The sequence below is a fragment of the Lichenostomus cassidix genome, chromosome 13, assembly GCF_008360975.1.
Source record: "Lichenostomus cassidix isolate B80296 chromosome 13, HeHo_3.0, whole genome shotgun sequence".
In the NCBI taxonomy this organism is placed as follows: Eukaryota; Metazoa; Chordata; class Aves; order Passeriformes; family Meliphagidae; genus Lichenostomus; species Lichenostomus cassidix.
The window spans coordinates 1529249-1551612 of NC_139494.1; the positions used below are offsets into that span (position 1 = coordinate 1529249).

The following is a 22364-nucleotide window of genomic DNA, read 5'->3' on the forward strand; positions in this document are numbered from 1 at the left end:
GGTGGGGGGCAAGGAGGAGAGGGACTGCGTCTGAGAAAAGGACTTTTTAATCAGGTTGAATAACTGCCTTTCACCTTGTTTTTCCCCTTCCCCTGTGCCTTGTAGGGCACTCTGCGTGGTTTTGTTAAATAAATAGTTTTTTCTTCACTTTCATCTAAGAGGTTCTGTTGTGGGTGGGGGAGGGGGTGTCGGGGCCCTTCGCTCTCGGAGGAGAGAGAGTCTTATCATTAACCCGGGACACCCTCTCACTTCTCCAGGGACTGCCAGGGGGATGCACTCAGGCTCACTGGAAAGAATTATTCTGGGCCCAGCACACAGGGGGTCACAGCAATGCTGGTGAGAGCCCCTGCATGCCCAGCCATCCCTCCCCACCCCAAAAGGAGCTCTGGGTTGAGCCACAGGCACTCCTGGGAGAAGTTTCTGAGCATGGAGCATCCCATGGTGTGCTCTAGATGGGATCTCCTCACATCCATGACCAAATGCAATGGGGTTCCACAGCCTGTCCTGTGCCTTTCACTCACTGGAGGACTCCTACCAGGGACTAAAGGGGAACACATTTTAGGGAGCTCGTTACAGGTGAGTGGAAGAGCCAGTGGTTCCCTGCCCTGCTGGAGCCCCTCATGCAGGAGGCCCCTGTGGTAAACAGGGCTGGGGGTTTGGGAGCAGCCAGGTGGTGTTACAGAGGTGGCATCACAAGCTAAAGCAAGAGTAATGGGATCTCATGCTCCAGGGAATACAGCAGGGAGGGAGGGAGGGGGAGAGGGAGGAGGGGGCGAGGAAGCCCCCAGCCCGATGGACAGTGCTGCACATTTGGCTGGGGGCTCTGGTGCTGCTCCTTGCTCCAAAGACTCTGCCAAAGGCAGGACACAGGGCTGGCTGCAGCAATTAGCTCCCTCCAAACGTCAGCTCCCGTGTCTGTCAGCCGGTGATGGCTGTGCTGCCATGGGGACCCTCAGCTGTGCCCGAGGAGCTGTGGCACCGTGCCCTGTCCCCGCGGGCTGGCAGAGCCACTGCTGGCACTGGGGGAGACCTACAGAGCCAGGGACTGCAGGCACCAGCCTGTGCTGCTGGCAGGGACTGGCACCCAGGGCCACCTTCCTGCACCCCTGGGAGTGAAGCCCACCCAGCATGGGGAGCAGCAAGAATCCCACACTTTCCGGATGTCAGAGATGTTCTGAGGGGTGTTTACATGGAGCTCAGCACAAAACCAGCTTTGCCCAGAGGTGCAGCCCCACTCCTCACCTTCTTCCTGACAGCCAGGGGCTGTTCTGTGGCTAGAATAACCAGGAGCTTCTGCAGGGCACCTCCTTCGATGGCTTCGATCTGCACTTTGGGGTTGCTGCAGGGACAAAAGCAAAAGGCAGGTCACCAACAGAGTGGGGCATGGCAGCATGGGAGGGACCCTGGTCTGGCTTGAACCAGCACTGATGTGACACCAGGACCAGGGCAGGGACTGTCTCCTCTGCTGGGCACTGCTGAGGGACCTTGAGGGCTGTGTCCAGTTCTGGGCCCTCCTGGCAAGCATGTCCAGGGAAGGGAATGGAGCTGGGAAGGGGCTGGAGCACCAGGAGCAGCTGAGGGAGCTGAGAAAGGAGCTCAGCCTGGAGCAAAGGAGGCTCAGGGGGACCTTGTGGCTCTGCACAGCTCCTGACAGGAGGGGACAGCCAGGGGGTCAGGCTGTGCTGCAGGGAAGAGGGACAGGAGGAGAGGGAACAGCCTCAGGCTGGGCCAGGGGAGGCTCAGCTTGGACAGCAGCAGGAATTTCTCCATGGAAAGGGTGCTCAGGCCATGGCAGGAGCTGCCCAGGGAGGTTTGGAGTGCTCATCCCTGGAGGTGTCCAAGGAAGGGCTGGAGGTGGCACTGAGTGCTCTGGGCTGGGGACAAGGTGGGGATTGGGCACAGCTTGGATTTGATGGTCCTGGAGGTCTTTTCCAACTTCAATGATTCTATTCTATTCTGTTCTATTCTATTCTATTCTATTCTATTTCCACCCCACAGTGCACATGAACAAGGGCCAATCCAGCCTGATCCCAAAACAAAATCCTCCAGCTCCCACCAACCCTGGCTCAAGGTTGTGGAGAAGGTCCACACCTCTGCAGCCACCACAAACACACCTGAAATGAAAGGGCACACTGGGTCACCTGGGCCTCCCCATCAAACCCCCCATCCCACCTGGCTTCCCCTGTGGCTCCCTCGCTCCCTGAATCCTCTCACTTCACATCACATCTACTCCTGAACAGCCTTTATATTTCAGTTCCTGCTTCCCCCTCTCCTCGCTTGCTGTGAACGTGCTGATCACCCACACACCTCTCACAGCGAGAGCTCCTCTCCAAGGACTTCAGAGGCTAAATCCATCCTTCTGCCTGCAAGGCCAGGCTGAAACCTCAGGTTCAGATGTCAGCATCTGCCCAGGGACAGACAGACAGGCAGACAGACAGGCAGACAGACCATTCCTACCATCCATGCTGACACACTGCAAACCCACTTCTAATGCATCTTGGAAGGTGGTGGAGATGTCAGCTGCTCCAGGCTCCCTCCTTGGCAGGGCTTTCAGAGTCAGAGCACAGTGCACCAGCTGTCTACAGCCCTGATCCCAGGTCTTTCACACTCCAGAACAGCTCCAGCACTTCAGCTTTGCTCCACTGTGAAGCAGCAACTGCACTGTGCCAGACCAAGGTCTCTGCCCCTGCTGCAGCACAACAGCCACAGCTCTCACTGCTCCAGGGAGCTGCTGCAGCCATTGCTAAACCCCCTCTGTGAAGGGAGAGAGACAGAGGCAGACAGGGTCAGAAAGAAACAAAACCAGAGACAAATGGAGCTGGGCAGGGAGCAGCTTGGAGTTAAACCCATGGCTCCCAGAGACACAGCAAAGCACCACACTCATCTCTGTCAGCCAACGTGCCCTCCCTGCTCCATCCAGACTCTGCTTCTTGCACAAGGAGCCATCCGTGGCTCAGAGGGGGCAGATCTGGTTTGGGACTTCCCAACTGGCATTACCAGGCTGACCTCAGGACAGGAAAAGGGGGTTGTTGAAAGCCACCTTTGATTTCTCCTTCCTTGCCCACTTGCTGCAGCAACATCCAGGCAGAGCCATGGCACAGACACCCTGCCAAGGTGGGGCATCTGTGACCTGCCCAGACAGGGCAGGAGGGAGAAAGAACAAACCCCAGAGCTCCAGGATCCTCCTGCAGAAGAGATTTTCACAGCACAATTCTCAGACCCCCATGTGCCAGCCCTGCAGCATCCCTGGGAGCAAACCAGCTTCTGCAGTGCCTGGGTCCAGGTGGCACCTGACACACCTACCATGATGTGTCCATGCCAAACCTCCCCATGCCAGGAGGTGCAGGAGAGTCTCCTCTGCAAAAACAAGATGTGATCTTCCACCCCAGTATGTTGTGCCACGACCCATCCATGGCATCTCCGAATGGCCTGGGCTGGCCACTGATTTGGGGAGTCAGGAGTCAACAAAGGCAAACAGCACCAGCCCTGAAACTTCAGCTCTCCCCAGGCCATCCTGGGCCCAAGGCCATTTCCTCCAGTTCTCAACTGGGGCTCTCATTCACCTCCAGCCACACCTGCAGACACAGACACAGCCATGGCCCCGACAGCACATGGTCCAAAAATCTGATCAGATTGCCTCTGGGCAATGCAGACCAGAGCAAGTGCAGAAGCAGCTTGCAGGAAGGCACTTTGCTGAGTAGAAGTGCACTGAAAGGACAATCCCCTGGGCTAGAGACCTCTTAGTGCCACTCAAGGAAAACAGTACAGGTGGGATATCCAAGCTCTTTTGTCACATGTCTCTAAAATAAATAATAAAAACTCTTACACAGCAAGAGACACAACCGAGAAATTGGTATGCCTTTAATGCTTGGCTGGTCACCTGGAGGATTTGATCTAATTAAAATCTCTGAACCATGGAGCTTTTGCCAAGGAGCAGCTCTGGAGGTGAGGGAGCCTTCCTGGCTGGTAGGTGTGCCGCTCGCTTCTCAGTGCTCCTGTTGCTCCTGTCTCTGCTATCAATAGTCCTGGCTTCAAGCTAACAAAAAAGCTCGTTTGAAGGTTTGGAAAACTCAGCACAGATCTGTACAAATTACACTGTCAAGCCCAGGGAAAAGCAGCCTGAACAAAATAAACACAATGAGACAGACTGTGGAGTGCTCGCATGGGAAATTCAACTGTGCTAATCTGCTAATGGAGACAGGATGGGGGCACCTGCAACAAAATTCACTGAAATGGGAGTGTGAGGCTGGGCCAGGGCTGGGCCAGCCTGTGATGACATCCCACACTGCTGCAGTGATGGCACAGATTTGGGTGAGCTCAACTGATGGGATGAACCAGCCCCTATCCCAGGTGAGGAACAGCCACAGGCTACAGAGACTCAACACAGGCACCAGCTTGGGTTCAAGCCATTCCCCAAAAGAGACCCCATGTGCTAAACAGCCCCAGATTGCCCTGGGAGGACCCAGCCTGGCTGTGGGATCACAGCACATCCCCTCCAGATGTGGCCCTCATTGCACATCCGAGGTCCTTGTGCCTCCCAGCCATGCTGCCCACATCCATCACATCCACCTCTCTCTGTGGCTGAAGAGTAGCAAACAAGGATGGGTAGAGGCTCACTGGGACTGATCCATGCAAGAAACTGCCCAGGCACTGGGACAGGCTGGGTTAAGGGGCACACACTGTGCTCAGGCTGGCCAAGAGGTGTGGAGCAAGGCTGAGGAGCTTGGGAAGACCAGCAGGATTCACCACTGCCCACAGGTGCCACCAATCTGAGCAGCTCCTGAGGAAGCTCTGTCCCCTGAGAGGTGGGATCTGTCCTGTGGTGGGAGTTCCTGAACTTCCTGAGACATGTGCCACCCGTCCCAGAGTGGGAGAGACCCTCTGGGCAGCTTCAGGCACAGGCCACCAGCCCCTCTCAGTATGGATTCTGGAGATGGAGACTCCCTTTCCCTGACTCCCATTCCCTGGCTCCTGGGGCTGTGACTTTGCAAGCACAAATTTACTGTGCCCTTTCATCAGCCCAGCACTTCCCTCTCGGTGGCTGGGGAGGGTGACCTTCGCTGGAGAGGGGAAAACAAAAACAGAGGAGGCAAAGCCACCAGCAAACCTCCTCCCAAACCTGCCTGTGCACAGGGGCTGGAGGGAACCTTGTCTGCCCTTCACATCTCCCTGTGCTGGAATCACACCTTCCCACGAGGGGCTGGACATCCTGACAGTCACAGCTGCTTTGCCAGAGCAACCTGAGCCCCAACAGCTCAGGGAGAGGGGAGCAGAGGAAATGAAACTGTGATCAGCTTTTGGAGTGAAACCAAAATGAAGCTGATGCAGAGTCTGGTCAGCAGCAGCTCCTGCCTTGGGCAGGGGGCAAAGGCAAAGATGGGACCCAACACCTTCCCCAAGCTGCCAGGTCGGGATGTTTGTGCCCTTCTCCCTTTTTTTCTTCCATTATAGCTCTTTGTAGAAACAGCAGGGCCTCGGGATGTGGATGACCAGCCAGAGAACCCCCAGCACGATGGAGGTGTCCTGGAGGAGAGCTGGTCTCCCAAGCTGGGATCAGAGCCCTCCAAACAGCCTCTGCATGCCCCACGCTGCCCCAACACCTGGCTGGTAGGGATCTGCTCATGGGATGGCTGCCCTTCATCCCTGGATGTTGGTTTGGGAATGCTGAGGAGCAGAACTGGTACAGCAGCTGCTGCTCCTGAAAATCCAGCATGGGCTTCTCTGCCATTTTCATCGGCAAACTCATGGCATGGAAGCAGCTCCCACTTTGCAGATGAAGGGAATTTTTTTCTCTGTTGAGAGATACCCTTATTCTACTCCTCCTAGGACGACCCCAAGTGCACAAATTTAGGAGAGACTTTTCAAAGTTTTTGCAGACTGCACACGCGATGGGTGTGGGAAGACTGAAAAGCAGCAACACAGCCCTGAGGCGACAGCAGCTCTGGAGTTAGGTGGGAACTTACAATAAGGCAGCAAAATTAGATTTAAATTAAAAAAAAAAAAAAAAGAAAGCAAGCCAAGTGGTGTGGAGGGACCCAGGGACTTGGAAGCACAGAGCAGGGCAGGCAGGCAAATGCCCTCGTCTCTACTGCTCTGACAAGGACACACAGAGAATATTTATTTCATGGCCTGCTTGCTGCAGAAACGGCAAGAGACCTTAGGAAAGAAAGGGTCACCTGCTCTCCTGGGCATCCTGCTGGAGCCAGGTGGGGAAAGACCGAGCAGAGGTGTGGCAGGGCAGTGGGATGGAGGAGCTGCCCCTGCCCGGGCTGGCACAGCCCTCCTGCCCTGGCACCTCCCCAGGCACCAGGGAGGCTGCAGAGCTGTGCTTTGATGAAAGCCCGGCTGATGGTGCAAAGGCATGATAATCACCGGGCTAGACGAGGCTTAATGGGTCTCTTCTCTGCTCAGAACCTGTGCTCTGCGGTGCCTCATGGGAAATCAAAGCCAGGGATCAAAGTCTGTAAGTCAGTGAAACAGCCTAAAAAATTTAGTGTAGTCTATTTAGCTTGTGCTATAACCTGAGGATCAGAAACAGGCAGCGAGGCAGCATTGCTTACCTTGCCCTCCCCCTCTTTCCCTTCCCCTCCCCAGTTTTCAGTCCAAAATCTGTAAATGAAGAAAACAAGAGCAAACCAACGGGACTGAAATGTGCCTTGTTTGGCTCCTGGGGCTCTCAAACCCTCACACCTGGGTCACAATTTGACAGGCAATGGAAAAGGTCATTTTTGTGAGTCCTGGAAGCAAAGCAACACAACCAGGGTCACACTTGAAAAGGCCAATGACTTCTTCATCCTTCTCTGTGTTTGGAGGATTTCTGACAGCTCTTGTAAGCACAGTCATGTTAAAATTATTTGACAAATAATAGACAGAGAGATAAAACAGATCATTACAATGTCAGTAATTCCAGCCTGAACTAGAGCTGTAAATCTGAGACTCTGAACAAGGGCAGAAAAGAGAGGCAGGGGGATCAGCAGCTTATTAATAGTTGCACGACTGAATTTCAGATTGCAGGTTTAAGAATAAAAAAAAATAAAAGCATTAAAACAGTTCAAGTGAGAAGCGACACATAAGGAAAGCACACTTTCCTCCTGCACTCCAAACTCTGGCTACAAACTATCCCTGTGGGAAATGACCATGGAGCAGCTGCAGTGAGCCAGATGGCTCCGAATCCATGACTTCCCAGGTATCTACATCTCCTTCCAAACTTCCTGTCTTCCTTTTTAAGAGGAGGATAACTGGGACAACTCAATGTCAACAGCCCTGCAGCCCCCTCACCCTCTGAAATGACTCCCTGGCCCTGCCAGCAAAAGTGAGTCCCTTATAAAATACATATTTAACAGACTTTCCACACTGCACAGTCCCAAGCTTTGGAAAAGGACATTGTGATATGTACAGGATAATAATAAAATAACCCCAAACCCAGCAAGGCTGCCTGTGACTATCTGAAGTGAGAAGGAGGAGGGATGAGGCACAGTCACCCCCAAAGCCCCCCCCAAGGGCTGCATGCAGCAGAACTGGCCTAAAAATCCTCTTCTCCAAGCACCAGCTCAGACCTGAGTTTATCACATACAAAGGCCTTCAGAGCTACGACTTAAGGAGATTAAACACCACCCAGAAAAATGGAGCCCTAAGTAGTTACACCGATCAAAATACAGTGGAGAAGAAAGCAGGGGTGAGGGGGGAAAACCTGACAAAAGGAAAACTAGGTTTCAATAGGCAACACAATACAACAATTTCATATGAAAGATGTGAAGCATAAAAGAGATGTTAGATGTTCAAAAGCCCAGAATATAGGAGAGATATAAAAAAATCCCCAAGAAGATGAAAATCTCCACTTCAATGCAATGCTGCCTTCTCACTTTCTACCAAGCCAGGCGCTCGGCACCATAGCAGGGGAGCAGCAGCGTCCCTGGGAGAGCAACACGTCTGCCTGTGACATCCTGGATTACAGGGACACAGCACGGCCTTTAATGAGCAATTAGGTTATGGAGTATTTGTTGCTAAGAGGAGAATAGAACTGCAGAGAATAAATTGGAGCTGAGTACGTGACTGTGTGATTTTGATGGGCTGATGTGATACTCAAACCGAGGGAGCATGAATCATCCCAGAGATGCAGGAATAGCATGGAAGGGCACCTGGGAAAAGCTGGGGGAACCTTGGCTTGGCTTTCAACCATGTCTCTGTGTCCCAGGCAAGAGAGAGTTGAGCTTCTTATGAGCCCTCCAGCATCCCCTCTGAAAGCAGGAGGGCTGTAACATCCCATTACAGACAAGCCCCAGGCTCCCTGGGAACACAGTGACATTGGATTTAACTGGGAAAACTCTGCTCTCAGCCACACCATGGAAGGAGGAATTACCTCGTGCAAGCTCCTGGCTCTCTGCAGTCACAACACTGAGCTGGAAGTGCAGAGTGTGGTGTGGTCAGGAGCCACTGGGAGCCCTGCAGGGAGGAGACACAGCTCACCTGAGCCCAGCAGGGCAAGGGTGGTGTTTAGGAACAGGAAAAATCTGAACAGCAGTGGTGCCCCTAATGCAGCATAACAGATGGATAATTAAATTTATACAAAGAGCTGTAAAAGCAAGTAATTAAATAAAAATACAGAATAACAAATCTGCTGCAGCAAGACACCTCGCAGGGCTGCAGAAAGCCCCTGCAGCTGGGATCCAGCATTCCAGGTGTGGGATGGCAAGGAGCAGGAGCTGGGGCACTTGTGTGAGGCAACAAAATCAAGGAGTTGCCCAAAGCAACTCAGAGAGGAGCTGTGGGAACACAGGGACTGAGTTGAGTCCCCTCCTCTTCCTCAGCTCTCTAAAGAGCAGAGTAGAGTGAATACCAACTCTGGCAGTAAAATCTCAGGTGCCAGAACAAACCCAACCACACCAGATTGTTCTGTGGAACACACAAACAACAAACTGACTGGCTCTATTTATAGCCAGAGGAAAAAATGGTCCCACAAAAACAGGCAGGAGATCACACACAGTCCCAGAGTGAGCCCAGGCAGGAATCCCACTGCCCTAGCATGAGTGAGGCCCCTGAGGACATCCCCAGAGCCCCTCTCTTCTCCTGAGCCTTGGCTTGGCCAGCTCTGAGCTGTATTTCAGTGCCAGCAGGAGCCCCTGGCTCCATGAATGCCAGCACTGTCACTGAGCCCTCACTGGGCTGCTCTGGAGGGGCTTTGCACCTGGAGCTCCCACAGACACCAGGGCAAGAGGGGGATGCAGCTCCAAGAGCCTCAGCTGACAGCTCAGCTTCTGTGGGCTTAATGAACAACCCACAAACTATTTTATTATTAAAAAGCAATGGGTTTGGGATTTTTGGGGCGATTGCCACTCCCCTGTCAGCACCATCAAGGTCAGCCTAATTTCTCCATTCTGGTGGTGAAGGATGAGCCATGCAGGCCACTCTGAGGGTTTGTCACCCCTCTGTGACAGAAGGGCTGGACTGGGTGACTCGTGTCCCACCTGCAGTGCTCATGGGAACAGTGTGAGCTCTCTTCCAGCACAGTGTGGTGAATGACTGATCCTTCCAGGTAGGTACAGACAAGTGCTCCACAGCACATGCAGAACGGCATCCTAGGAAATCCCCCCAGTGCTCCATCACCCAAACTGATGCTTTGTTTTGGAGGGTAAATCAACCTTATGGCTCGATGTGCCACACTTACAAAACACTCCCCATGGATTCCTGAAAGCCTGGTATTTACTGTAGGCCAGACGTGGATTGGTGCCGAGGGATGGGCTGTGTTTCATCAGAGGCTACATTAATAAAAATGAGGAGATGCTCTCTGACTGTGAGCAGAACACATTTATTTCTGTGCCATTTTAGCCAGAGCCCTCAAAAATTGTGTTGATTTCTTTTAAAAAAAATCCCAACACAGCAAGAAACAAGAACAATAGTGCAGGATTAATGCCACAGCCTTGAGCTCATCCCGTGTTGTTCATCACAGAGCCTTCAAAGCACCCCCTGATTTATAGACAGGGAGACTGAAGTGCTCCCAGGAGCGTCGGCAGCAGCGTCAGGGTGTGAGTGTGAGCGCTGCCTCCTGCCTCCCTGCTCCTCCTCTTCTTCACATTCCTGTTCCCTGCACGCCTCCAACTTCCTGCCTCCAGATCTGAGGTGGTCCAGGATGGTGGCAGAACAGCCAAGGTCCTTCCCAGCTCTGTGCTGCTGCTGCTGCAGGACCCCAACAAGCCCCCTGTGCAGCAGTGGGGCAGCTTTGCCCAGAATCCTCCCCACGAGTCTGCTGAACTGCTCTGGGCATCAGTCCAGGCATGCAAAGTCACTCAGCTATTTCAACAAAACCCATTCACACGCCTTAGGTGAGATGAAAACACTGCAAAAAGCTGTCTGAAAGCACCACAAGAAGAGAGCCTCGGCTCGGAACGCTCCAGCTCAGCCTCTCCGGTGCCGATGTGACACATCCCACTAATCATCCTGAGAGATGCTAAAGCGGGCCCGAGGCTGAGCCCCTTCCATTGTTATTCGCTTTATTTGTTTGCTTGCTCATTTGAGCTGATTTTCCTTTAAGACAAGTGCTAATAATATCAAAACCCCAAGGAAGCCTTTGCCTGGCGCGTTCCTGTTGGGAATGCCAGCAGAGCGCAGGCACCGTGCAGCTCTTCGCCGAGACACAAAGCGAAGTGTGAGAACAGGCATTTCACTCCTCTCCCTTGCAGCAGCAGCTCGGCGCAGCGCTGTCCTATTTTAACCCTGCCATCTGCTCGCAGCTCCGCGCTCCTCCCGCAGCCGGCGAGGCAGAGCGCTGCTCGGAGCACAGCCTCCATCAGCTCCCACCCGCCTGCTGCCCCGAGCAGCCCCGCTGCCACGGCGGGAGCTGCTGCTCCTCAAACACCGAGCCTCATCCCAGCCCATCCCACTCCTCGGCAGGCCAGGGAAATGCTGGATCACAGGGAGACTCCCCTCCGCTGCGGTGTCACTCTGGCTCTGCGCAGTCCCACCGGGTTTAATGGTGCTATTAGAAACGTTTTAGTCGATAAAAGTAGGTTTGTTTCACTGAGTCATGACTCAAAACCAAGACTTTGCTCCATTTACAAAAGCAAATCACCATCTTGCAAATGCCAAGCACAGATTTCAGCTCTAAAAGCGAGGCCTGGGGAGTGTTTCCAGCCAGGGAATGGAAAAGCTGCATCTGCAAAAGCTGGGAAACCTTTTTTTATTTATCTGGCTTTGATAAACAAACAGGATGACCTGTGGAATACCAGTTCCTGAAGAAACCTGATGAACTCATTCTGCATCAAGCGACTTAATCATGCATTAATAGAGGGGAGAGCAACAGCAGGAGATGCCACAGGACCAGGGACTGCAACACAACCCACGGACAATTCCAGCCAGTTCCTGGGTGGGAAGCCCTCGAGGAAAACTTGGGAGTCACAGAAAGCACCAGCAATTCTTTCTGCTTTCTGATTCATCCCTACTCACCCACCCACATGCCACGGCAGAGGAGGCTGTAACTGCTACATTTAGGATGACATTTAAAAATCAAGGTTGTGCTGCTGATGGTCATTAAAAATCCCACAGCGTTTTTCAGAAACAAGTGGGTACTCACATCAGTGTCCCTGCCAAGTATCAGCACAGCAGTAATTTTTCTAGCAACTTCAGTTAAAAGATAAAAGAAAATTGTGCCCACCTATAATTACAGTTATTACTGTTACTGTTGGTTTTAAAACATTCACTATATACCTTTACATTTTCCAAATACAAATTAAGACGAAAACATTTCCCCAAACCTTTCCAAGTGTCAGATTCATCTCTGTTAACATTAGACAGCTACAATTAAGACATCCAGCCCATAAAACTGCCTGGGCTCCCTCAGTAACACATTCTGACCTGTGCTCTGCACATCCCTGGAGACCCCAATCCCTGTTTCTGTTTTTCCATGGGACTTGCCCTGGCTGACCCAGAAAGGTAAGTCCACTGCCCAGAGATTTAGGGTCACTCTAAAGGAGGCTGCATTTGTTCTGAAAAGCATCTGAAGAATTCAAGGTCAGTACCAGCGAGGAGAAACAATGATTTGTCTCATGGGAGATTGGCTGCCTCTGACTCCTGCCTTAGCTGGAATGATTTGCCAGTTGGAGAATTCCCTCTCCCTGGCTGGAGAGGGAGCCTTGGATAGCCAGCTCGGGTGGACACTCATGTAGGAAGACTGAAGTTGGGTGACACGGATCCCATTTTCAGAGAGAGGGTGAAGGAAACACCTACAAATGCCTGGATCAATCTCTCAAAGAGCCAAAATGATCAAGGTAGTCAATAAAATATGGGAATAATGCAAAGAATTCATATGCAGGTATAAGAAGCAACACCATGGCAGGTACCAGAGCTGAACTGGGTGCTCAGGAAGAATGGGAGCAGGCAGAGGAACACTTTCAGAAGAGAAGATTCTGCATAAAAGATGCAGTGGAATAAGATAATTATGCAGGAAGAAGAGAATGTCAGCAGTGTGCCCTACATCACTGATGGATGGAGAGAGCAGATACCTTGACAAAGAAAGCTACCGTGCTAATTAAGATTTAATGACCTGGAAGGCAAAGAGAAAAAGCCCTCCTCAGCCACAGTGGAGGAGAGAGTGGACAGAGAGCTTCAGCCTGGCAATGAAAGGGTTGGCAGAAGCCCAAAAGGTCATGAGATGAACAACATCTCTGCAAGGGGAGCATGCAGGCAGGTTCTGTGAGGCAGGAGAGGAGGGCTTCATTGGCAGGGCAGAAGAAAGCTCCGAGAGCTGAGCGTGGTTGTGGAAGCTGAGCTGCCTGGATTCAGGAACAGCTTGGATGTGAAGGTGAAGGAGGAAGCGGGTTCAATTTATTCCACGCTCTGCAACTGTGGAAAGACATACGCCAGGCAAATGTGAGTTGTGATGATCACTTCCCACTGCTAGACTCCGCTAGGAGAGGACGGGAAGGTGACACAACCAGGAGTTCACACATGTGCTGCGAAGGCGCAGGAGGAGACGAGGCTTGCCAGGAATTGCTGGGATGTAAAAGCCTGGCCGACTGCAGCCTCATACACAAACCTGGCTCTGCCTCCCCATGGCTCTGCTGCCCACTGGCTCTGCTGCAGGCACAGGGCACACCACTGGGTCTGCCAGCCCCAGGGACATGGGGTGCTGCCTCTGCCTTCAGAAGCTTAAGGAAATCACCTCAGAAACCAGTGGTCCTACACCAATGCCTCCTGCCCAGATGGATCTGTGAATCCACGTGGGAGCAGCCTGGGCTGGGCTGGTGCAGAGCATCTCCATGCCAAGCTCCATCAGCTGGAATCAGACTGATCCCAGGGATTCCTGATTCACACCAGGGAGGTGTCCATGGCCTCTAGCTGAGCACACAGACCCTGCAGGAGGGGGGATGAGAAGCCACCCGCTGTGCTGATGACGAAGGACAGGAGTGCATCATTCTCCCCTGGCCAGGGTGTGACACGCTGGCCTCTTCCCAAGCAGAGCTGCCGCTGCCTCCCGCTGACAACATCCACCGCTGATTTGTGACAATGACATCAGTGTCCACAAACATCCTGCCTGCTCCTGCCCTTACTCACATCCTTCCCTTCCTGCTGCCCCAGCAGCAAGGACACCAGCCTGCCACCAGTCCAGGGAGGACGAGCACAGCTCCTCATCCTCCCTCACACTGGGCTGCCTCCCACCTCACCCCACAGCTGATGGCAAGGAGTGGCACCAGCACAGCAGGGTGACACCTTCCCCACGCTGGGCAATGCAGAGTCCAGGTCACAGCAACTGTGGGTGAGGTGACCCACCGACAACCTGTCTGGAAACTACCACCCCACAGAGAACAGACATCACACTGACCTATCTCCTTCCCCTCCTCTGCCTATTGTGAAAAAGCAAGAAAAAAATCCTCAGTTTGATCTCAACTGATCATTTTGAAATTCAGCAATGGATAGCAGCTATTCCATGGATTCACCTCTGCTCTGGAGACAGGCTGAAAGAGGTGGGGTGGAGAATGGAATGCTCTGAGACCTTACAGCCCCTTCCAGTGCCTAAAAGGGCTTCAGAAGAACAGGAAAGGGACTGTGAATAATGACCTGGAGTGACAGGACAAGGGGAAATAGCTCCACACTGACAGAAGGCAGGGTTAGATGGGATACTGGGAAGAACATGGGACCCTCGCACAGGGTGCCCAGAGAACCTGTGGCTGCCTCAGCCCTGGAAGTGTCCAAGGCCAGGCTGGATGGAGCAACCTGGGATAGTGGAAGGTGTCCCTGCCCATGGCAGGGGGTGGAACTGGATGAGCTTTAAGGTCCCTTCCAACCCAAGCCATTCTGGGAGTCTGTGATTCCCCTCTCCCAGGAGGGCTGACTGGACAGCAGGAGCTGGAGACAGACCAATGTTGGAAAATAGGACTTGGACAGGCTTTGTTTAAGTTCATCTTGCAGAACCGTTATGTTCCGTTCAAATTCTCTCTCTTTTGTGTGTGTTCACTGTGAATTCTCAAAATGCAGCCCAGTCTTTCAGCATTCCTGCCATGGGATGAATCTGGGCAGGTTCCCAGGCCTCAAACGCTGCTCCCTGTTTATGTCCTTCACGCTGTGCTGGGACAGTGCGTGTCACACAATGCCTTGGACAATCTGGGCCCATACATTTATGGCAATGGACCTCTGTGCTTCAAAGCAGAAATTGGGGAACCTACAGCTGACTGTGGACACATCAGTCATTCTTGAAATGTAGGCCACAAAGCTACTTTAGTTCTGCTTTTGCTTGTAAATCAAGGGCTTACATATGTAATTGGCCCAACCTTAAGAGCAAACAACAGCAGTGGTAGCACCGTGCCAGCAATTATTCATGCCTATAATAAACGGCTGTAAAATTGAAAGCCAGCCTTTAAAAATCTGGCTCCTCACTGCACAAACAACAAAAACTCATTTGCAGGGCTTGGCCAGGGGAGTTTTTAATTTTGGGGGAGAGATTGAGGTGGGTGAGGATTTATTTTTTCTCTTTTCATTCTCTAAAAACACCACTCATGCCTACCTTTAGGTCACGGATTGTTCCGACTACATTTCGGCACTGTGGAATAAACCCAGTGAGAGGCACGGGGGACAAATCTGCCCTGTGTACTCCAAGAGTAGGGCTCTGGGAACAGGCACAGCTGATCCCCATCCCTTGGCATGTGGCAACAGTCAACTGTTTGCAGCCAGCCCTTCCTGCCTCTGTGCTGAGCCAGCAATGAGCCTGCAGATGAGCCACCTCCCCTGGGGATGGCACAGCCACTGGCCCTCCTGCTCTGGGCAAACCCCCTGCTGCTGCTCCATGCAGGAAAGGGATGCTGAGCCTTGCACAGCTCCTACCAGTCAACAACAGCATCCTGGCTGATAAATCACTCCTCAGGGTCGAGCACCAAACATCCCTCTGCCCTCTTTAGCCACTCCTGGGCTTGCAGTGTGAAAGGCGTGAAGAGATCATTCCTTCTGCTGTGCACATTTCTCACCCACAACACCAGCACCTATAAAACTCTTCCAGCACATGGCTGAAAATCTCCTTGGTGGTGTTGAGCAGTGGCACCAGAGGAAGGGCAGGGACTGAGCCCAGGGAGTTCCCCTGCACAGGAGGCACAACTTCTTCCCTGGGCAGTGCCAGCCCTGCAGAGATTGTGCAGAGAGGCTGTGCAGTGTCCCTGCTGGGGATATTGCAGAGCTGTGTGGTCACCCTGCTGTGCCCTGTGCTCTGGGATGGCCCTGCTGGAGCAGGGAGGTGGCACCAGATGACCTCTATGGTCCCTTCCAGCCTGACCCAGTCTGGGATTCTGGGATTCTTTGATGGCTAAGATCCCCCTGGCAATAGAAGTCTGCCTGCACAGTGGTCCTCAGAGGCCTGGCAGACAGCACCCTGCTGAGATTCCATCAGTTTTAGTCCCTGATTTAGTAATTAGCAAGTTTGAAAGATGCTGACACAGTGAGCAAAGCAGTGAGGACAGAGTGACTGGCAGGGAGCAAACCTGCAGCCCCACCATGCAGGATGGGTGACTGCCAGCACCCTTCACACAGCAAACTGCCCTGTCACCCACACCAGTGCCCTGAAAACCAACACCTCAAGTCTTCTCCTTGGTCCTTGAGTGAAACACACTTATCACAGATCCTACAGAAGCCCTTCCACACACACACCTTCTCGTGCACCTTTGGCCAAGGGCTTCAGAGCCAGCGGTTCAGCAGCTCTGCTGGCCTCACACTCCTTCAGCACCGTCACCTCTGCTTCCTCACTACTCACCAGGCAGCAGATTCCTCCCATTCCAGCAGCAAATGACAGTAACAGGGAGCTTCCACATCCTCTGGACCTCCGAGTTTAGAAGGTCTGAGGCGCTGAGAGACTTCCTTAACTGCGAATCAACCATTTTACATTCTCCTTTGGCATTTCTGGTTGGCTTCCTTCCTCCTGCTTTAAGCAGCGGCAGAGCATGAATGGCAGAGTTCTGTAAGGACTGCTCTCCCTCTGCTATGGGAAGCTTCCCTCTTTGGAAATCTCTAACTACCAAGTCTGAGTGTCTTCTGAAGGAAGGCGCATTCATCACAGTTCAGAAGGGACCTTTTGGCCTAATCCCCACTAGAAAAACTGCCAAACTGATCCTCCCATCACACAATTAGCAGCGACAGAGACTGTGCTGCACCGGGCGATGCGGTGCTGCTATGACAACAGGAACGGGAGACTCGTTAAGGGTCTCATCGAGAGGGATAACGAGCAATCAGGGCTCAGAGAGAAGGCAGGAATCAATGAGAGCTGTTGATAGCAGCGCATTTGGCTGGATCGGGCCAGGTATTGCGGAGCCCCGCAAGGTTGACTCCCATTGTTACGGCACGGTCGCCGCGAGTACAACTTCTGAGGACAGGCAGATTCCTGGGGAGTGGAGATGAATATTCATGAAGGAACTCAGTTTGGGAGAGGAAATGAATCAAGTGTGACAAATGCCGCCTATTAGGAAAAGAGGGTGGCGTCTATTTTTAGTGGAGTTAAGCAAACATTAAAGCTCACTCTCTAAGAACTCCAAATAATACCACTCCCTGCTCTGCCTCCCCACCGCCAGATAAGAATTTAGCAGCACGTTCCCACCAGCCAAAACCCGTTCGCCTCAACAGAAGTTTTCCGATTTAGCCCCCGTGTGTGTTTTATAAAAATACAAGTTTTAATCTCTCATCTGCATAGGAAGATGTAGCGGCTTCCACCAGGATTCATTTTTCCCCCCCTTTCTCCAGCATCATAAGGCTTGAAGGAACCTTTTTAAGACGGAAGAAAACGCTGCATTCAAATCTCCTAAAAGAGCACTCACGCGGAGCTGTAATCACTTCAGATGCACAGAATTATCAGGAGGAGAAAATTCATCTCACTTAGAATCAAGCCCCAATTTGAAGCAGAAAGGAAGAGGCTTGGTTTGCCGCCGTGCCAAGCACTCAGACTTTTCACTGAAGTCAAAGAAGCTACAGCTGCTCTGAGCCATTGAAAATCATGCCCAGAATCTCTAGCGAAACTTGTTTGCAGAGATGGCAGCAGGCTGATAAGGATGTTGACGATTCCAAATAGGCCCACGTTATTTTATATTTTTAGAGATACTTAGCTTGCCTATTATTATTATTAAGCAGAGGTGGAGTATTTACTGCCTTTTTCTCAGAAATCTGTACAAATGCTGCTTTTCAGCAGGCTCCTCTTTTCTTCTGGTGAACGTTAGAGTTTCCTTCTTTCACTTTTCAGGCTTATAAACGTCCAATTAAATAAGACAACAGTGAGACATTAGTACCTAGCAGAAATACCACCATGCCCACAAAGCTACTTGAGAGTCCTTCATCCCATAAACTAAGCTTCTCCCCAGCCATAATTTGGAGAGCATTATGACATGGGTAGTCCTAAGTGTGAGCACTTAAAAGACCCTTGGGCAAGGGGAGAGCATGAAGCAGGATGAAGGACCCTCGCCACAACCTCTCCAGGCTCAGTCCAGGCTCAGTCCAGGCTCTGCTGGCTCCTGCCACGCACAGAGGGCCAACTCTGAGTGGCAAATGCCCAAACTCTTCCACCTGCAACACCACATGGCCTCTGTCACCCCTCCTGTAGAGCTTCAAACACAGCCTTAGAGTTGTTTAAAAAGAAGCAACTCTGAAATTAGACATGTCAGGTGTTTCTTATCCATACCAGTCTCTGGCACCATCCAGGCTGGGTGAAGGTCAACAGCAGAGAGACACAGCCTTTCCCAGAGCATCCAAACCCTGGGAAATCCTCTATGACTTTGGGATCAGAGGTGGTGTCCCACCCGATGTTCCCCTATTGGCTTTTCCCCCTGAAAGGGGGTGTCTTTACAAATAAATGACTGATGAAGATAAGACCTGAGTCTGCTGGTAAGATAACTTTGATACTGAGAGATAAAAGAAACAATGGGTAGGATTTCCATAGGAATTTCCCTAATTTGACTTACTCAAGACTGTGTTAATAAACTACAAGAACAGAGACACAAGAAGAAGAAGGGTAATGTGTATTGGGTGTGTCTGTATTAGGGGGGATGTATATTAATTAAGCATTCAGGGAAATCTGTACCTCTCGAGTACCTCAGCCAATGGGGAAAGAGAGAGGGAACCTGCAGCTGGGAAATTAGGATAAAAAGAGGCTGTGTCCTCTATCAATTTGAGAGAGACCCCATAGGAAGTGCCAGTGACCTCTCCCTTTATTCGTGAATAAAGTTACAGGACTCCTCCGTCTCCTTTTTGGACATAAACCTCTGGTGTTTGTGGATTCATTTTCCTGACACCCCCATCAGCCTTCAGATCAGAAGTTCCCCTTCCATCTAGAGGGGAAGATGCCCACCACTAATGAAGTATGACCTGTACCTGGCTCCACTGGGGCACAGCATGTGTGCATGGGACCCCACGAGGACAAGAGCCAGCACATGGAGCTCTCTGCACAGCACCTCCTTGGTGCTCAGCAGTGCCATTTGTTAGGGAAGCTGGGTCCTTTGGAGAGCACATCTCCGTCCCTCACCACGCCGGCCCTCAGCAACTGTTGCCATGGTTATTACATTGGAGTGCTTTTCATCAAGGAGATGCTGCAACTGCTGAATTGTCTCTTGCAAGAGTTATGTAGGAATAACTAGCTGATAAGTAGGAATAACGGGTTCAGCCTGCCCACGGAAGCCAGCGATCCCAATTATTTTTGTTTTGATCCTGCCTTTCTTTTGGTCTCCATCAGGCTCAGGTTTAAAGCAGGGTTAGAGATAAGCAGCAGAGAAGGAACGCTTCCTGATGGGAAACGCACTTGGCTCTGCCAGGAGATTAAAGGTCTCTCCTCACACAAAGCCTCTGCTTTTCAATCAACCCTAAATAGGCTCTAATAAGGCACAGCAATCAACCGGGCAACATATATCCATCCTCACCTGTCGGCTTGGGGCGAGCAGTGAGATGTATTTCCCAGTTCCATCACGTTAATTGTTAATCAAGGTATTACAGGCACAGCCCCAAAGGCGTTCATCAGTCACGGGGAGTGACGGATGTCCTGGGCTGTGCTCCTGCCCCGGCAGCAGGAGCAGCTCTGCCGGCAGGGGCCAACCCACAGCTCTGCTGGGGCTCGTGGCGAGAGGAGGCTGCCTTTCAGACCCACTTTCAGCATCACAGAGTGCAGGAATAAAGCCTGCTTTGGAAAGCCAGGGCCGTTTGTTTAGCTCTCATTGAAAGCTCTGAAGAGTGACTGGGTAATGATGGAGCTGCTTTCCCCCCACCAATGGGGTCCCACAGCGCAGGCCGTTAGGCTTTCAACGACAGAAATGCCTTTTTCTGCTCTCTGCTGTCCCTGGCACAGGTGTTGGGTAGGGAGGTGCTGTCTCAGACCTGGAGAACAGTGCAGCTGGAGGAGAGGCACATGGAGCCCACTGCAGCCTGTGCAGCCATCAGCACCAGCGTCACCCAAATCCCAGCCTGTGACAGCCAAGGGGGCTGCCCAAGGCACCAGGACCTCCCCACAGAGGGATCCAAAAGAGCAGAGAAAGATCTCAGCTTCATTCACAGGAATGAGCACAAGGGCAAAAAAATAATCAGGCCCAGCATCACCAGCCAGACAAGGGAGGGGATCGTTCTGCACTGGAGCAGCCTCATCTCGAGTTCTTAGACAGTTTTGGGACACAACTTCAGAAAGATCTAAAGCAGTTTGACAGTGCCCAGAGGATGGTGAAGGGGCCACCCGAGGAGCGGCTGAGGGCCCTGGGCTGGTTCAGCACAGCACAGAGCAGAGGGCAGAGCTCCCCGGGGCTGCAGCTCCTGCCGAGGGGCAGCACAGGGACAGCTCCCAGCTCTGCTCCTGCCACAGGGACAGCACCAGGGAACGGCTGGAGCTGGGCCAGGGCAGCTCAGGCTGGAGAGCAGGAAAGGTTCTTCCCCCAGAGGGTGCTGGCACTGCCCAGGCTGCCCAGGGAATGGGCACAGCCTGAGGCTGCCAGAGCTCCAGGAGCACTTGGACAGCACTGCCAGGGATGCACAGGGTGGGATTGTTGGGATGTCTGTGCAGGGCCAGGGGTTGGACTGGAAGATCCTGCTGAGTCCCTTAAACTCAGCATATTCTGATTCTAGATGTAAGCCAAGCATATCTTACACCTAGAGCTGGGCAAACACTCTGTGCTGTGCCATGGAGACACTTGGCAGAGCCACAGCACTGGGTTTAACAGGATGTCTGCCCGGGTGGAGACACCTGAGTTGCTATTAGTGGACTCAGACACCCAAACTAGAGCCCCCAGGCTGGTGCCAGCCCTGCTCCCCAGGGCTGAGGTCACCTCCTTGCACTGGCACAGGCAGATGTGGCTGCAGCAAACCCCTGGCAGCACTCAGAACACACACCCTGCTCCTCCTGGCATCCACCCGCGGGAGATGGGCTCTTTCTTGAGAGCACACTGCACTTCTGGAACAGGCACAGGCTAAAGACAAAGAAGTGAATGTGGATGATGTGACCCCAGAGAGATCAGGATTTAGCTGTTCTCAAGGTACCTGAAGAGACAGAAGACAACTTCACCACTTCCAGCTGAAATAGCTGGATTTAAAGAAATTAAATTTGTCAGTTCATTAGTGTGTAACATAAGAATGAAAAATGCATTTCTAATTCCTGATCCACTAATCCACAATCCCCTGATCTGCAATCCCCAGAGTCCCTAGGGAAAGAAAAGAAAATCCACAGCAGCCTTTTAGTATCTCTCCATGACTTCCTGGCCAGGTCCTGCAGAAAGAGCTCAGATACAGTGCCTTTCTCCCTGTACAAAACACACCTCAGCAAACTTGCTGCCATCCTAGGGCAGCTCAGGGATAACAAAACTCAAACTGCACTAGTCAGAATGAACACTGGATGTTTGGTGAGGTGCTGGGCATGACATTTCAGGAGTTTGCTCAGCTCCCCACAGATCTGCAGGATCAGCTCATTTCCAGCAGTGCTCCCACTCATCAGGACAACTAGCAAGGCCCCAGTCTCATTCTTAACAGGGAGTGCTGCTACTGCACCACAGGAAGGGGTTTCTGTGAAAAGACTGTCTGTGTCTGTGAAAAGACTGTCTGGCTGCACTGGGAGATGTGTCTCCTGTACCTTCTTCCCAGCTGAGGGACCCATGGATGCCTCTTGCTATCCAGTTTGGCCCAGCAAGACCAGTTCAGTGTACACAAGCCTGCTGAGCACACATAGTCATGGGCCCCATCCACATCCATACCTCAAACCATGATGTCCACAGGCAAATTCAAGTTTCCACACCAAATCCTTCCTTAAATTATTCTCGACCACTCAGCCTCATTCAGCTGCCTCAGGGGAGGCCCTCTTTTTTGCAAGTGCCCCATGGCAGCACAACCTGTGCACAGAGGTGAGCAATGGGTGGGAAACTGGGCATCTCCTGGGGCTGCCAGCACTGCCCTTAGCCATCCCCTTCATGCCCTCTCCAAACAGATGTGCTCACATAGCTCCATAACTGAGCTCAATTTGACTTTGCAAAGCAAATTTACCTTTGCTTGCTGCATCTCCCCAGCTCCAGAGCTGCTCAGAACTTGTTGTCTATGAATGCATTGCCATGAGCTCTAAAGCCAGACTTGCTCCCAAAATTTGATGGAGAACTCTCCTTTCTGCAACACCTTTTCTTCCTCCTTTCCAGCAGAAAATGCTGTAAACGTCTGTGGCTACAGACCCCAGAAACATCCACTAATGCTGAAGCCACCACACATACCACCACCTGGTATTTCTCCTCTACTCCCTTCCCTCTCACAGGCAAGGATGGGAAGCCTGAGGAAATTGTGCAGATCCCACGTGGAACAGGAACCCAGAGCAGTGCCCAAACCCCATGCCACTTCCACACCTCCACATTCCCATTCCCAAGTTTTTTGGAGCACACCTCAAAACGTTCCTCTCCTCCCTCCCA

The 22364-nt window shown here is 52.1% G+C and overlaps 1 protein-coding gene across 1 annotated transcript in view; it reads right to left on the reverse strand.

Moving 5' to 3' along the window:
• The window catches only part of SIL1 (SIL1 nucleotide exchange factor), a 76927-nt gene that overhangs the window by 4084 nt on the left and 50479 nt on the right, over positions 1–22364 (reverse strand). Inside the window, exon 7 of the mRNA XM_085073243.1 lies at positions 1243–1339. Within this exon, the coding sequence (XP_084929369.1) occupies positions 1243–1339 (97 nt within the window). The remainder of the gene's footprint in view (positions 1–1242; positions 1340–22364) is intronic.